We start from the raw sequence: 16,054 nt of genomic DNA on the forward strand, positions 1-16,054 counted from the left end.
GCTGATCCTCATGGTGGAGCCTGGGAGCTTGGAAACTGTATCCCCCCTCTGAGCCGGAATGGCTCTCTGAGTGTTTATTACCCACAGCTTCATTTCTCCTCTGCGGCTCAAAGACCTGATGGTTTCTCCTTAACTCTCTGGATGATGGGATGAACCGTAATGGTGGCCGCGCTGTCTCACTCTCTCCCTCTGATTGATCACAGGGCAATCAAGAACGGGAAAGGGCTGCATAGCAAGAAGGAGGTCCCCATCCACAGAGTGGCTGATATATCTGGGGTAAGATGGATTAGTGTGAGAGTGTGGGTGGGAGAGAGAGAAATGTGGGTGTGTGTGTCTTTGAGGAATAGTTGTGTGTTTACTGTTATGTGACTAGGCTTATATCTTGTGTGTTTTTCCCCCTGCTGTGTGTGTGTGTGTGTGTGTGTGTGCAATGTTCACGCACATTCTTGGGCCAACATTCTTCTTGATAATATAATTGCCAAACCTTGACCCACCAGTCTCAATGCTCTCCAGTCTCTCCCAAGCCACTCCCCAGGACAAGACTTGTCATCTGATCTATAGATGACTCACTAAGTAATATCCATAATACCAGCCCCCCCCTGTAACGCCCCATATTATAGCAATAAAGTCCCATCTAAAGATAGTTCCCTCTGCGTTAATAAAGTCATCTAGGAAGTTGTTTACGTGTTCCAGGGACAGCAGACAGCATCTCTGCTTATGAAAATTGATTGGGTTGCTCACTAAACGAAGATTTGATTTTACTCCGTGCCCATAAAATGTGTTAACTGGGAGTAATGAGATGCACGTACGTACCCACACTCTCTGTCCACACTCTCTCTCTGTCCACACTCTCTCTCTGTCCACACTCTCTCTCTGTCCACACTCTCTCTCTGTCCACACTCTCTCTCTGTCCACACTCTCTCTCTGTCCACACTCTCTCTCTGTCCACACTCTCTCTCTGTCCACACTCTCTCTCTGTCCACACTCTCTCTCTGTCCACACTCTCTCTCTGTCCACACTCTCTCTCTGTCCACACTCTCTCTCTGTCCACACTCTCTCTCTGTCCACACTCTCTCTCTGTCCACACTCTCTCTCTGTCCACACTCTCTCTCTGTCCACACTCTCTCTCTGTCCACACTCTCTCTCTGTCCACACTCTCTCTGTCCACACTCTCTGTCCACACTCTCTCTCTGTCCACACTCTCTCTCTGTCCACACTCTCTCTCTGTCCACACTCTCTCTGTCCACACCCTCTCTCTGTCCACACTCTCTCTCTGTCCACACTCTCTCTCTGTCCACACTCTCTCTCTGTCCACACCCTCTCTCTGTCCACACCCTCTCTCTGTCCACACTCTCTCTCTGTCCACACTCTCTCTCTGTCCACACTCTCTCTCTGTCCACACTCTCTCTCTGTCCACTCTCTCTCTGTCCACACTCTCTCTCTGTCCACCCTCTCTCTGTCCACCCTCTCTCTGTCCACACCCTCTCTCTGTCCACACCCTCTCTCTGTCCACACTCTCTCTCTGTCCACACTCTCTCTCTGTCCACACTCTCTCTCTGTCCACACTCTCTCTCTGTCCACACTCTCTCTCTGTCCACACTCTCTCTCTGTCCACACTCTCTCTCTGTCCACACTCTCTCTCTGTCCACACTCTCTCTCTGTCCACACTCTCTCTCTGTCCACACTCTCTCTCTGTCCACACTCTCTCTCTGTCCACAGTCTCTCTCTGTCCACACTCTCTCTCTGTCCACACTCTCTCTCTGTCCACACTCTCTCTCTGTCCACACTCTCTCTCTGTCCACACTCTCTCTCTGTCCACACTCTCTCTCTGTCCACACTCTCTCTCTGTCCACACTCTCTCTCTGTCCACACTCTCTCTCTGTCCACACTCTCTCTCTGTCCACACTCTCTCTCTGTCCACACTCTCTCTCTGTCCACACTCTCTCTCTGTCCACACTCTCTCTCTGTCCACACTCTCTCTCTCACTCTCTCTCTCACTCTCTCTCTACACTCTCTCTCTCACTCTCTCTCTACACTCTCTCTCTACACTCTCTCTCTCACTCTCTCTCTACACTCTCTCTCTCTCCATGGACCACGTGTGTTAAAGCACATTAAGGAATGACGGCTGGGGACACACACTCCCTCCCTCTCATTCTGTCCACCTTAAGTCTTTGTTTTACGAGAAGACTTGTCCGTGCTTTAATTGACTGTGTGTTATTGTTTAACGCCCTCATAGACACACACTATTCTCCAGTGTAATGAGGTGTGTGTGTGTGCACGCGCATGTATCTTTCTCTGTCTGTACCTGTGTGTGTTGATCTTGCCCAGCCCCTCTCTAAAGACGCTCCATCTCTCTCAGCAGCCCTCTCTGTGTTTCACTGCAGCCATAGAGGGGATACGACACATTTACATGTCAGCTTGTTTCCCCGTCACTCTGAAGACTGACAGCCGCCCAGGAATAGATCCTTGATACCATGCCAATCTGTTGATGACTTCTGCCAGTCAGGGAGAACAAGTGTGTGTGTGTGTGTGTCTCTTCATCTTAAAGTACTGCTCCCTCTTGGCTGGAGAGCTGGGCTGTGGAGGCAGTAGTGGCCGGGCACGGGCTAATGTAATGGGCTTTCTAATACAAATACAGAAATGGCTAACAACCCGATCCACCGCCCCCCTCAGCTCACCGCCTGTCACACACACACACACACACACACACACACACACACACACACACACACACACACACACACACACACACACACACACACACACACACACACACACACACACACACACACACACACACACACACACACACACACACACACACACACACACACACAGGGATATTACCGAGAGGGATTATGTAGATGAAGTGGGTTATATTGAAGAATACAGTGGGGATATATAATGGAGTACAGTGGGGTGTGTGTGTACAGTACATACAAAGGTGCTGAGTGGATATGGCTCTCTCTCTCTTCACCCCCAACACAGGTTACATAAACACAGTCCCTCCTGACTCCTGCCCCCCAGCCCAGCTGGTATATATGTGTGTGTTCACCTGTTTCCCTATTCCCATTGCCCACCTTTCTCCATCCTAAGAGTTCATCTGAACAGATAAATAATGTGTAGTGTAGGGCTAGATTCCTGCCCACTAACTTTAATCACCACAGCAATGTTGACTTTGCACCCTGAAATCCTGAGCTACCTGGCGCTTGATGGAATAGTTCCACCTTGTCAACAACATATTTCCTCATCTTCTTCACCCAGTACATCTATCTGTTTGGCCAGAACACATCTCTCTTCCTCTACACACACCCCCCCCACCCCACGGCATCTAAATCATGAGAGAGTGCTAGTGAGTCACAGCCTGGTTTGTTGTGGCTGCATTGGCCTGCCTGCCTTGGCCTGCCGGCCGAGCTGTGTATTTATTAATACAACTCTCTCTCTCTCTCTCTGCCATTGATTCATCAGCCTGTCTGAATAGGCAATGATTTAGCCACACTTGTAATTCTGGCCTTGGTGTACCCATCAAGCCAGTGACTCACCAGAAAGGGGGAGAGAGAGAGAGAAAGAGAGAGATGAGGCCTAGCAATGTCATGGTGAAATCATCGTTCCGTTCACCCTTACCGAGAAACCCCACGCAATGAACTTCAACCTAATTTACTAATCTGCATATGAAGTGGATGGACTAAGACTGAGGTGTATGATCCACTATCAGACCATCCAATTGACATGAAGATCTGCATTTCTAGGGTGAAGCTGCTACTCTGAACATGTTTCTTTCTTCTCCAGGAAACACAGAAGGCCAAGCAGTTCCTGCCTTTCCTCCAGAGAGCGGGCCGCTCAGAGGCAGTGGTAGAATACGTGTTCAGTGGCTCCCGCCTCAAACTCTACATGCCCAAAGAGACCTGCCTCATCACCTTCCTCCTCGCCGGTAAGTAGTCCATCCGCGAGGGCCGTAAGGCTACATCCTGGTTCAGCTAACTACATCCTGGTTCAGCTAACTACATCCTGGTTCAGCTAACTACATCCTGGTTTAGCTAACTACATCCTGGTTTAGCTAACTACATCCTGGTTTAGCTAACTACATCCTGGTTTAGCTAACTACATCCTGGTTTAGCTAACTACATCCTGGTTTAGCTAACTACATCCTGGTTTAGCTAACTACATCCTGGTTTAGCTAACTACATCCTAACTACATCCTGGTTTAGCTAACTACATCCTAACTACATCCTGGTTTAGCTAACTACATCCTAACTACATCCTGGTTTAGCTAACTACATCCTACCTCAGATTGGAGCGGTGCCTGGTTAGACTATTAGTCATCAGTCTTTTAACTCTGTAAGCAACATTTGTTTTGGTTTACTTCCAGTTTAATAAAAACATAGGCTAGTAGGGGTGGGTGGGTGGGTGTGTGTGTGTGTGTGTGTGTGTGTGTGTGTGTGTGTGTGTGTGTGTGTGTGTGTGTGTGTGTGCACACAGTATGTGAGGAGAGGTGGGGGTGTGTACAGTATGTGAGGAGAGGTGGGTGTGTGTGTGTACAGTATGTGAGGAGAGGTGGGTGTGTGTGTGTACAGTATGTGAGGAGAGGTGGGTGTGTGTGTGTACAGTATGTGAGGAGAGGTGGGTGTGTGTGTGTACAGTATGTGAGGAGAGGTGGGTGTGTGTGTGCCAGACATATCACGCCAGGTGCAGCGTCGTGGCCTCAGTTCAGAGGTCACGGTGTCTGATGTCAGAGCTAGCGGAGCGCCCAGCTGTTAGCAGTCATTCACTACGAAGGTCCACAGGGGTCTGGTGAAACCACGCCAACCGCCACCTGGCACCATTGGGATGGCGTGTAGCTGATGTGACCTTTCACCTCATGCGGGCATTGACCCTACCCCCCGCTGAATCCCTGCCAGCGACCTCCCCACTCTGCCTTGTCTGTCATTTTGTGCCAAGCCAGGTGACTGATTGCAAATCAGTGTCAAAAGCAGGGCTCTCCAACCCTCTTCCCGGAGAGCTACCGTCCTCTAGGTTTTTGCTCCAACCCTCATCTAGTGCCCCTGATTCTAGAAAATAGTTGCTTGCTAAAATAAATCAGGTCAGTTACAACTGGGACTGGATTGAAAACCTACAGGATGGTGGCTATCCAGGAACAGGGTTGTAAGGGAGCATTTGGGGTATGAGGTGACCATTTTGTGCCCGGGAAACAAGCAGGGTGACAGTTGCAAGAGAAATATAGGCTACATTGTACTGTAGATTGGTTATGGTTGTGTTTATACTTTCTGTCTGGCAGCTCAGGTTGGTTTGTGCAGACAATTTAGATCCGAATCGGTCGATAGCATGAATGCTTGTGTGTTTTAGATTAGATGAGACTCCATTTACTCAACTAGCCGTAACAGAAGCATTACATCTAATCCAGGCATCTATCTATCGGTCTCTATTTCAGCTCTGTCATTGACTAAACAAAAGAAGAACCCACTTCATTCATTTCCCAACAGGACGCCACCATTTATTCATGATCACATCATCCCCGGTTTAATTGTGCATGTCTTCCATTGTTAATGTTTTAATTAATTTGGTCATTTGTTTCTAAATGTCTTTCCCCTTTGTCGTTGGTTTTTGTAATGAATTATTTTCTCTGCCAGGCATTTTGACTTGACCCTCTCTCTCCATCAAGCCTCCTAGGCCTTTATTAAGACTGGTTGGAAATCTGACATTATAACTTGACACACGCACACACTTGCGTGCGTGTGTTTTCTGTCATTGGAAATGATTTTATTCAATCAGTGGTTATTACCATATGACAATAAGCACATTATGGCACAGAGCCTGGGTTTATTTGATTAAGGTTTTTCCCCGGTAAAAAGGTTTTCTGCTAGGAAATGACAGTTCATGTTGTCTTTAATAAACACATTAAGGCCAGATTAATGCTGATTGATACAAACGATCCCTGCTCCCTTTTTTAATATGAGGTGCTTCCGTTATGATTAGCCACCGCACTGCATCCTGACCACCCTCACCTTTCCTGGAACGGTGTGGGGGTGTGTCTAATAGTTTCTTACTTTATTTGTGTGTGTGTGTGTGTGTTATTGCTGCCTGTGGGTTTGTGTGGTCATGACTTTTACCCCACATACCTGTATCTACCAACACTACCCCACTCCTATCTTCATGTCCTCTCAATGTGCCAAAGTTCTCTCCCATGTTTTATCTCCCTCTGTAACCCTGTGTGAAATGACATACGGGTTGCATCCCAAATGGCACCCTATTCCTACTTAGTGCACTACTTTTGACCAGGGCCCTGATGAAAAGTAGTGCACTACCGTGCCTTCAGAAAGTATTGATACCCCTTGACTTATTCCACATTTTGTTGTTACAGCCTGAATTCAAAATGGATTTCATAGATTTTTTCCCCCCTCAACCATCTACACACACTACCCCATAATGACAAAGTGAAAATATATTTTTCAAATTTATTGAAGATTAAATAAAGAAATATTTCATTTACACAAATATGCACACCACTGAGTCAATACTTTGTAGAAGCACCTTTGGCAGCCATTACAGCTGTGAGTCTTTCTGGGTGAGTCTCTAAGCTTTCCACACCTGGATTGTGCAACATTTGCCCCTTTTTTTCTTGAAAAAATGATTCAAGCTCTGTCAAATTGGTTGTTGATTATTACTAGATTTTCAAGTAGATTTAAGTCAAAACTGTAACTTGGCCATTCGGGAACATTCCCTGTCTTCTTGGTGAGCAACTTCAGTGTAGATTTGGCTTTTGTGTTTTAGCTTATTGTCCTGCTGAAAGGTGAATGAATCTCTTCAGTGTCTGGTGGAAAGCAGAATGGACCAGGTGTTCCTTTTTTAAATAAAAATACTCCCCAGTCTTTAACAATTACAAGCATACCCATAACATAATGCAGCCAAAAATATAGTTGCTTAAAAATATTGAGAATGGTACTTAGTCATATGTTGTATTGGATTTGCCCCAAACGTACCACTTTGTATTCAGGACAAAAAGTTCATTGCTTTGCCACATTGTTTTCAGTATTACTATAGTGCCTTGTTGCAAACATGATGCATGTTTTGGAATATGTTTTATTCTGTACAGGCGTCCTTCTTTTCACTCTGTCAATAACGTTAGCATTGTGGAGTAACTACAATGTTGTTGATCCATCCTTCCCGGCGACTGAGTTAGTGACTGGGTGTATTGATACACCATCCAAAGCGTGATTTAATAACGTCACCAAGCTCAAAGGGATATTCAATGTTTTTTTTTTATCCACGAATGGTTGCCCTTTGAGGCATTGGAAAGCCTCCTTGGTCTTTCTGATTTAATCTGTGTTTGAAATTCACTGCTCGACTAAGGTAGGATACAGGTAATTGTATGTGTGGGATACCTAGGATAGGATAAGTAATCCCTCTCACCCCCCTTAAGTTTTAGATGCACTATTGTTAAGTGACTGTCCCACTGGATGTCATAAGGTGAATGCACCAATTTGTAAGTCGCTCTGGATAAGAGCGTCTGCTAAATGACTTAAATGTAATGTAAAATGTAATGGATACAGAGATGATGTGGTCATTCAAACATGTTAAACACTTTTTTTTCTATTTTTAACCTTTTATTTAACTAGGCAAGTCTGTTAAGAACAAATGATTATTTAAACACTTATTATTTCACACAGAGCCCATAAAATTTGTGACTGAAGCACAATTTTATTCGAACTTATTTAGGCTTTGCCGTAACAAAGGGGTTGAATACTAATTGACTCAACATTTCAGCTTTTCATTTGTAATTCATTTGAAAAATAATCTAAAAGCATAATTCCACTTTGATATTATGAGGTGTTGTGTGTCGGCTAGTGACACATCTCAAATGAATCCATTTTAAATTTCAGCTGTAACACAAAATGTGTAAATACTTTCTGAAGGCTCTGTATATGAGCTTAAAGATGCAGTCCTTGATCTTAAGCCCTTACAAATCCGTAACATAACATACGAATTGCAAAGAAATATTTACAGAAATGGTATACCTTTTTGACTCGTGAGCACTACTTACTTTAATTTGACCTATATTGTCACAACAAAATCCTGTAGCAACAGAAATGGAATATTAGTCAATAATGTGGGTTGACTGGTGGTCAGGCTTTTAGCAGGCCAAAAGTAGGCTACATGATATTTGCTATGTGTGTTAGTGTGGGGTTTCAGTGAATTTCACCATCCATTCAAACATTTCAAAAAGCATTCCACTTTGACATTCTGGGCTGTGTGTGTAGGCCAGTGACAAACAATCAACACAATGTGTAAAAAGTCAAGGGGTGAAGACTTTCTTGAAGGGAATAGGAAGCCATTTTGATCTGTTGATGTTGAACACCAGACGCCCTTCACCCTCAAGACCCCTTCATATAGGCTACTCACAATCACATATGTAGTGGAGGTTTCCACATCTCTAGAACATATGGATGGGATTGTTGAGGCCAGATGCGTTCGTCCGTGTAATGGCCAGTCTGTTTGTAATGTCAGGCAGGAATTCAACTGGATTGGAAGAAGGCTCTCCAGAGAGGTTGTGTGCGTGTCTAGTTGAGTGAGCTTTCCTGGGCGCCATACTAAATGGACATAAATCCTTTAAGACAGAAGTGTTGTTTCTCTTGAGGTCTGCTTATTGTGGAAGTCTGATTTACCTGTTGACACCAAAGAGCCCTGCTCTCTGTCTTTCTCTCGCTCTGTCTTCGTGTTTCTCAATATGCATACTACCGTGCTCCGCTCTCATCCTCCAAGTGCGTCCTCTGAGGACGAGAGTGTGGAGAAACGCATAAAACATTACTCACACTCCCCTCTACTGTATTACCTCATGCTGCACCTCCCCTCTACTGCATTACCTCATGCTGCTCCTCCCCCTACTGTATTACCTCCCCCTGCTCCTTCCCTCTACTGTATTACCTCCCCCTGCTCCTCCCCTCTACTGTATTACCTCACGCTGCACCTCCCCCTACTGTATTACCTCACGCTGCTCCTCCCCCTACTGTATTACCTCACGCTGCACCTCCCCCTACTGTATTATCTCACGCTGCACCTCCCCTACTGTATTACATCACGCTGCTCCTCCCCCTACTGTATTACCTCACGCTGCTCCTCCCCCTACTGTATTACCTCACCTCACGCTGCTCCTCCCCCTACTGTATTACCTCACGCTGCTCCTCCCCTACTGTATTACCTCACGCTGCTCCTCCCCTACTGTATTACCTCACGCTGCTCCTCCCCCCTACTGTATTACCTCACGCTGCTCCTCCCCCTACTGTATTACCTCACGCTGCACCTCCCCTACTGTATTACCTCACGCGCTCCTCCCCTACTGTATTACCTCACGCTGCTCCTCCCCCCTACTGTATTACCTCACGCTGCTCCTCCCCCTACTGTATTACCTCACGCTGCTCCTCCCCCTACTGTATTACCTCAGGCTGCTCCTCCCTCTACTGTATTACCTCAGGCTGCTCCTCCCCTACTGTATTACCTCACGCTGCTCCTCCCCTACTGTATTACCTCATGCTGCTCCTCCCCTACTGTATTACCTCAGGCTGCTCCTCCCCCTACTGTATTACCTCACGCTGCTCCTCCCCCTACTGTATTACCTCATGCTGCTCCTCCCCCTACTGTATTACCCCACGCGGCTCAGGAACAGGGTTGGAGAAGCCATGTTACAGAGTTTAGGTGAAGTATCACCTGTCGCTCAGCAAGAGGCTGAATGCTCCTCAAACAGTGGTTGATGTGTGGAGTGAAATAAGCCTCAACGCCTGCAAACACACACTTTGTTATTAACCTTTAACTAGGCAAGTCAGTTTATAAGAACGATCTCTTATTTACAATGACGTCCTACCGCAGCCAATCCCATGGAACGCTGGGCCAATTGTGCGCCGCCCTATTGGACTCCCTATCACGGCCTCTTGCACTGAGATGCAGTGCCTTAGACCGCCGCACCAGACCCTTTGTGGATGTATTATTATTCACCAAGAATAAGGGTTCCTCTTCAATAGCTGTGGGAGAATAGAGCTGGTTTCTAAAATATGTGTTCTATACAGGCATGTCTATAAGCTGCATCCCAGTTGTCTAAAAAAACTACGTTTAGCTCATAACCCTTTAGTGTGTGTCCTTTACTGTGTTTATACTTGTGATATCGCTATTCAACATTAATGTATATAATCATTCATTCAAAATGCCAAATATGGATGTACCAATTCCAGTAGGCTTCTTTAAGGGCTCTGTTTGCGTAGACTGTATAGACCCCGTTTAAGAGCTCCGACATGCAGAGTCATGCCTTGCAGGTAGGCCTATTTCTCTGCTAGGTGCTATTGGGTCTGCATTGTTTTGCTCTCTCTCGGTCTATCCCCTACTGTCTCCCCTCAGGTTAAACCACCTTTCTCTCTGAACTACGTACGCTTGTGAGCAGACTTCCCCGTTTGATATTTATTTGAAAGGGAGGCTGGAGAGAGACTTGTTTTTCTCTCCCTTCGCTCCTCCTGTCTACTCCATGGAGGCACCTCAAAGCCTCCCTCTCCCTCCCCTTTCCTACTTGCTTTCCTTCCTTCCGGAATTTTCCGGGGAGTGCTCCTTTTCCCTAAAAGAACCAAGAGGAGAGGGAGAGAGGCTTTCAGAAGAGAGGGGGAGCGAGGGAGAGTGAAGGGAGGGGGATACAGAGAGCGAGAGAGAAGCCCCACTTCAGAGTGGGCCGGAGGGGTGCTCTGGGGAAGATGGGATGTTCCTCTTCTCTCATCCACATGCAACTTTGATGAGATGGAGTGGGTTTCTTCTTTCATGGAGATGGAGAGGAAAAGAGAAAAGAACAGAAGGCCTAGAACTGTGTTGTGTTCAATAGGACAAAAAAAATAGGACGAAAGGAGACAACAGGGATAGTCCCTCATGGAAGGAAGTTTCACAGTGGCCACGCCCTTCTGGTGGGTATGAATGTACAAATCCCTTAATCTGCTGTTGGTGCCTATACAAATTAGCCCCAAGGTTGCTTTAAGTCTTTTTCATTATCTTAAATTAAATACTGTGACAGTTTTCTCATTAGCTGGGAATGTTGTTTGAAATTACCTATACAACATACTTTGGTGACATCGTTATCGACCTACTGCATACCCCTTAAATATATACATTTTAGTGTCTGGGGTTTGCTATTAGCATGCTAACACTCATTAAGAATAACTGGTAGAATCACTAGCATAGCTTGCCATCGATTGCATTCACTGGTTGAATTTGAAGTAACTTTTGAGTGTAATGGAGTTGACTGGTGACTGACATGAATCAGGCTTTCTGTTCTGAATGTGGCACCTGACATTTGACTGTCATCATTTTAATTTACCGGACATTTGACTGTCATCATTTTAATTTACCGGACATTTGACTGTCAGCATTTTAATTTACCGGACATTTGACTGTCAGCATTTTAATTTACCAGATATTTGGGAAATATTCCAGAACCACATACATTGGGTGTGTAATGTGATTAGGGTCTCCACCACGGTGCTCAGAATGACAGAAATCACATTTAGATTATGGTAATTTATCTTAACAGAATATGCAAGACGAGGATGCAATGAGTAGGCTAATTGGAATATATCATTTTGGCAATTTAATTCCTAGCCTTATGGACAAGCCGCCTATGAGTCTATTTCAATCTACTATCCCCCATAGTAGTAAAGTTGACCAATTATATTGGTCAGCTTGTCGAGAAAGAAATAGCCCAAACAGACTTTGGGACAATAGATCCCAAATTCAACCAGTTGACCTACCGTAGATGACATACTTAAAAAAAAAACATACATTTAAGCAATGTGTCTGAAATAGATCAGAATGTTTATCTTAAAGTTTTTCTTAACAGTATTAGCACAGCGATGCCTACAAGGCAGTAGGCTACACGTGAATGTGCACTTGGCTACTGTACAAACAAAACCATTTGAAAACCAGTAGAACATGAGAGAAATAGGCTGCTGTTTTCAATGGCATATTGAAGTCTATTAAAATAATTACCTCCACAGATATGGTTGGAATTTGCCAAGGTAAATAAAACACACCTCATAATATATAGTAAAGTGTTCAGGTTTCAAACAATTTAGTAGCCATAGGTTTTCAATATGGCTACTGCCTCCAGCTCATTGCCAAGTGGTGTGTGACACGTTAATGAATCCTGCCTTCCATTGCCTATGCATTTGAATGGCAAATGGGAAGCGCGCTTTACTTACCAGTTGAGAAATAAAAATAGGAGCTCTTGTTAATCATGGCCCTAAAACAATTTTTAAAACACGATTATGAATTGTTGAGCAGTGATTGAGCTTATAAAATCTCTATTCTGTGCTATGTGATAAAGATACATAACGAACATACACACCTGCTAATTTAATTCTACTAAATTGTGCCACTGAATCTATAGACTGATAATGTATTTATATCAACCGGTATTGAATAGGCTTATTTTTCAATGGGAATATATATATTTTTTTTACCTGACAATTGGCTGCTGCACATTTTATAGCTATTACCTGATCGGGAATATATATCATTCACAACATTTGGACAGGAGCTATAATCCAGTCATAAAACAAAACAACTGTAAACTGTGTTTGAATTTAGGCTTGTCTGAACGGCCTTCAATGGGGGAAAGATTGCTTCTGTACCCCACTTCTGTGATTTTAGTTGAAAATGTCACTTTCCCATGTGGACCTATGAGTGCAGCGCAGTATGTTGTGGGGCTTTAGGCCTTCCTGCTTTTGAAGTTGTCCTTGGGAAGGGGGTTGTGAAGTGGACATGATGTCCTTTCAAAGATGTTTTGCAGGGTAAATAAGACGCGTGTGTTGCAGGGTAAATAAGACGCGTGTTGTTGCAGGGTAAATAAGACGCGTGTTGTTGCAGGGTAAATAAGACGCGTGTGTTGCAGGGTAAATAAGACGCGCGTGTTGCAGGGTAAATAAGACGCGCGTGTTGCAGGGTAAATAAGACGCGCGTGTTGCAGGGTAAATAAGACGCGCGTGTTGCAGGGTAAATAAGACGCGCGTGTTGCAGGGTAAATAAGACGCGCGTGTTGCAGGGTAAATAAGACGCGCGTGTGTTGCAGGGTAAATAAGACGCAGGGTAAATAAGACGCGCGTGTGTTGCAGGGTAAATAAGACGCGCGTGTGTTGCAGGGTAAATAAGACGCGCGTGTGTTGCAGGGTAAATAAGACGCGCGTGTGTTGCAGGGTAAATAAGACGCGCGTGTGTTGCAGGGTAAATAAGACGCGCGTGTGTTGCAGGGTAAATAAGACGCGCGTGTGTTGCAGGGTAAATAAGACGCGCGTGTGTTGCAGGACGTAAATAAGACAGGGTAAATAAGCGTGTGTTGCAGGGTAAATAAGACGCGTGTTGCGTGTGTTGCAGGGTAAATAAGACGCGCGTGTGTTGCAGGGTAAATAAGACGCGCGTGTGTTGCAGGGTAAATAAGACGCGCGTGTGTTGCAGGGTAAATAAGACGCGCGTGTGTTGCAGGGTAAATAAGACGCGTGTCTAAGAAAAGGTTCAAAAGGCTTAAGCTTGGACATGAGAGAACATCCCATTTGTGTGTTTGCCTGCCCTGGGAATAGGCTAAGTGTTGGGGTGTGTGCTGTCTGCTTAATCCCTGTGGGTGCGGTGTGTGTTGTATTGAGCTAGCTTAAAGGGACATTTTAAAAACGTTCAACTTCCAATTCATCACCTCCAGCACCCCAACATCAACATATGTAAAAATGGCAGTTTTCTATGTTTTATAGAAAAAAGATAAGTGTTTCCAATGACATCATCAACCAATCAGCAGACAATTAGTAGGTAATGCCTACACACAATTGGTTAAAATAGCATGATGCACACCTTATCGTCTCTTAAATGCAAAACATAGAAACACACCATTTTCACCAATGTTGATGTTGGGGTGATGCTAGAGATGATGAATATAATGTTTAAAAAAATAAATAAAGTGATGTTTCACTTTAGCTTAACTGCCTCTCTGTCTGTGGCACTGCAGCTTATGGAGATTCACTCACTTCCTGGAAATTGGGAGCTGAGAGATGGAGCATCTTTAGCCCAGAGACTCGTGTGTGGTTGTGTGTGGTTGTGTGTTACTGAACTAGCCGGCAACCAGGCAGTGTGTGTGTGTGTGTGTGTGTGTGTGTGTGTGTGTGTGTGTGTGTGTGTGTGTGTGTGTGTGTGTGTGTGTGTGTGTGTGTGTGTGTGTGTGTGTGTGTGCCTGACTGGAGCAGGCCCATAAACCTGCATAATGAAAAAGGATCCTGTGAATTTCTCTGGTTGTCTGATGATGATGAGGCAGTTCATTAAGGAGTTCTCCTCGGCTTCATGTTTTTGATTAGCTCTGTTGGAGAAGGAAAATATTCACCCGTTAAAACAATAAAGTTTATTTTTTAGTTGCATTTTCCTGTTTTTGTCCCGACTAAAAAAAACATTGAATCTCTTTTCAATATCAGTCACTCATTTCTTTCACATCTTCTGTCTCTTTTATTCACTCAGGCCTTTTCTCTCTGCTCTCTTGTTCTTGCTTTCTCGTTCTCGCTCAATCTCTCTTTTTGTCCTCATGCAATTATTTCCGTTACCTCCGTTAACCATGGCAGTGGTATACAATGTCTACTGTTAACTTCCTTGTTGTGAGTGATGTTGGGGGAAATGGTTTGTATCAGTCATCCATTGTAGATAGGCACTCAAAGTGCGAGTGAAGTTGGCCGTGGTGAATGACTGTAATACAATGAGCTTTAGCTCACTCTACAATCACTGCCTTGCTTTGCTTTTTAAAGGAGAAATGCAGGTTCTTGGAAATAAATGTTATTGAAATGCTGCTTATTGTTGCATGATGACATTGATCGATATGAATGTGAAAACAGGCCTAGTACTGATATTAACAGATTGATCATGTGCTTGGCAGGTTGATCATGTGGTTGCACTCTGAAAAGGAAAGTGAATGAATGGGATGAGTGTCTGACCTGGATAAAGGGACATGGTGAAAGATCATTCATTTACCCTGCCCTGTTGTACCTCAACTCCTCTCGTCTGGCTCACCTGTATGTGGCTACAGTCAGTCACATCCATCGAGATGGAATAAGAATATGTAAAACGTGATATCACTAGTTTAACATCTATGACCAACCCCCCCCTATTCTGACTGACTGTTTTGGTCAGACCTCCACCCCATCCGGACAGGTCTCAGGCAGTGAGGGTTGGAGAACACTGAGATCAGCAGATCAATTCCCTTCCACCACTCAGGGTCTCAACTTACTGTTGAGGTTTAGAATAGTAGAATACACAAGATGCCATTTGTTTGCGCATCAGAAGTTTTTTTTGTATTTATATTTTTCTCTCCCCAATTTCGATTTTGTCTCATCGCTGCAACTCCTCAACGGGGTCGGGAGACGAAGGTCGAGTCGTGCTTCGCCCGAAACACAACCTGCCAAACCTGCGAAACACAACCTGCCAAAGTGCTTCTTAATACTCACTCGTTTAACCCGGAAGCCAGCTACACCAATGTGTCGGAGGAAACACAGTTCAGCAAACAACGAGGTAAGCCTGCAGGTGCCCGGCCCGCCACAAGGAGTCTCTTGAGCGTGAGGAGCCAAGTAAAGCCTCCCGGCCAAACCCTCCCCTAACTGCGACGCTGCGCCACTCAGGAGTCCCTGCAGTTTTTCTCATATGTCAGTTAATGTCCATGTACTCTTATAATCTCTACCCGGCACAGCCAGAAGAGGACTGGCCACCCCTCAGTGCCTGGTTCCAGACTTTTAGGGAGTTTTTCCTAGCCCCGGTGCTTCTAATCTGTATTGCCTGGTCTTTGGAGTATAGGTTCGGTTTCTGTATAAGCACTTTGTGACAATTGCTGATGTAAAAAGGGCTTTATGAATACATTTGGATTGATCTGACGGACAGTCACTCAATTAGCGCATGTCAGCAAAAATATTTAAGTTAGTCTAGTTAGTCTAGCTGCCAGCTATCTAAATTTGTAGGAATCATGGTCGAATTACCAACCGAGGGGCCCCCATTGATTTTGTTAGTCAGTCACTCAGATATC

At 44.9% G+C, this 16,054-nt stretch overlaps 1 protein-coding gene across 1 annotated transcript in view; it reads left to right on the forward strand.

Annotated features, from left to right (window-relative positions):
• Window positions 1-16,054, forward strand: part of snd1 (staphylococcal nuclease and tudor domain containing 1) — a 326,061-nt gene that overhangs the window by 68,414 nt on the left and 241,593 nt on the right. Inside the window, exons 14-15 of the mRNA XM_046328833.1 lie at window positions 204-276; window positions 3,790-3,931. Coding sequence (XP_046184789.1) covers window positions 204-276; window positions 3,790-3,931 — 215 coding nt within the window. The remainder of the gene's footprint in view (window positions 1-203; window positions 277-3,789; window positions 3,932-16,054) is intronic.

This window comes from Oncorhynchus gorbuscha, linkage group LG25 (assembly GCF_021184085.1).
Source record: "Oncorhynchus gorbuscha isolate QuinsamMale2020 ecotype Even-year linkage group LG25, OgorEven_v1.0, whole genome shotgun sequence".
NCBI lineage: Eukaryota > Metazoa > Chordata > Actinopteri > Salmoniformes > Salmonidae > Oncorhynchus > Oncorhynchus gorbuscha.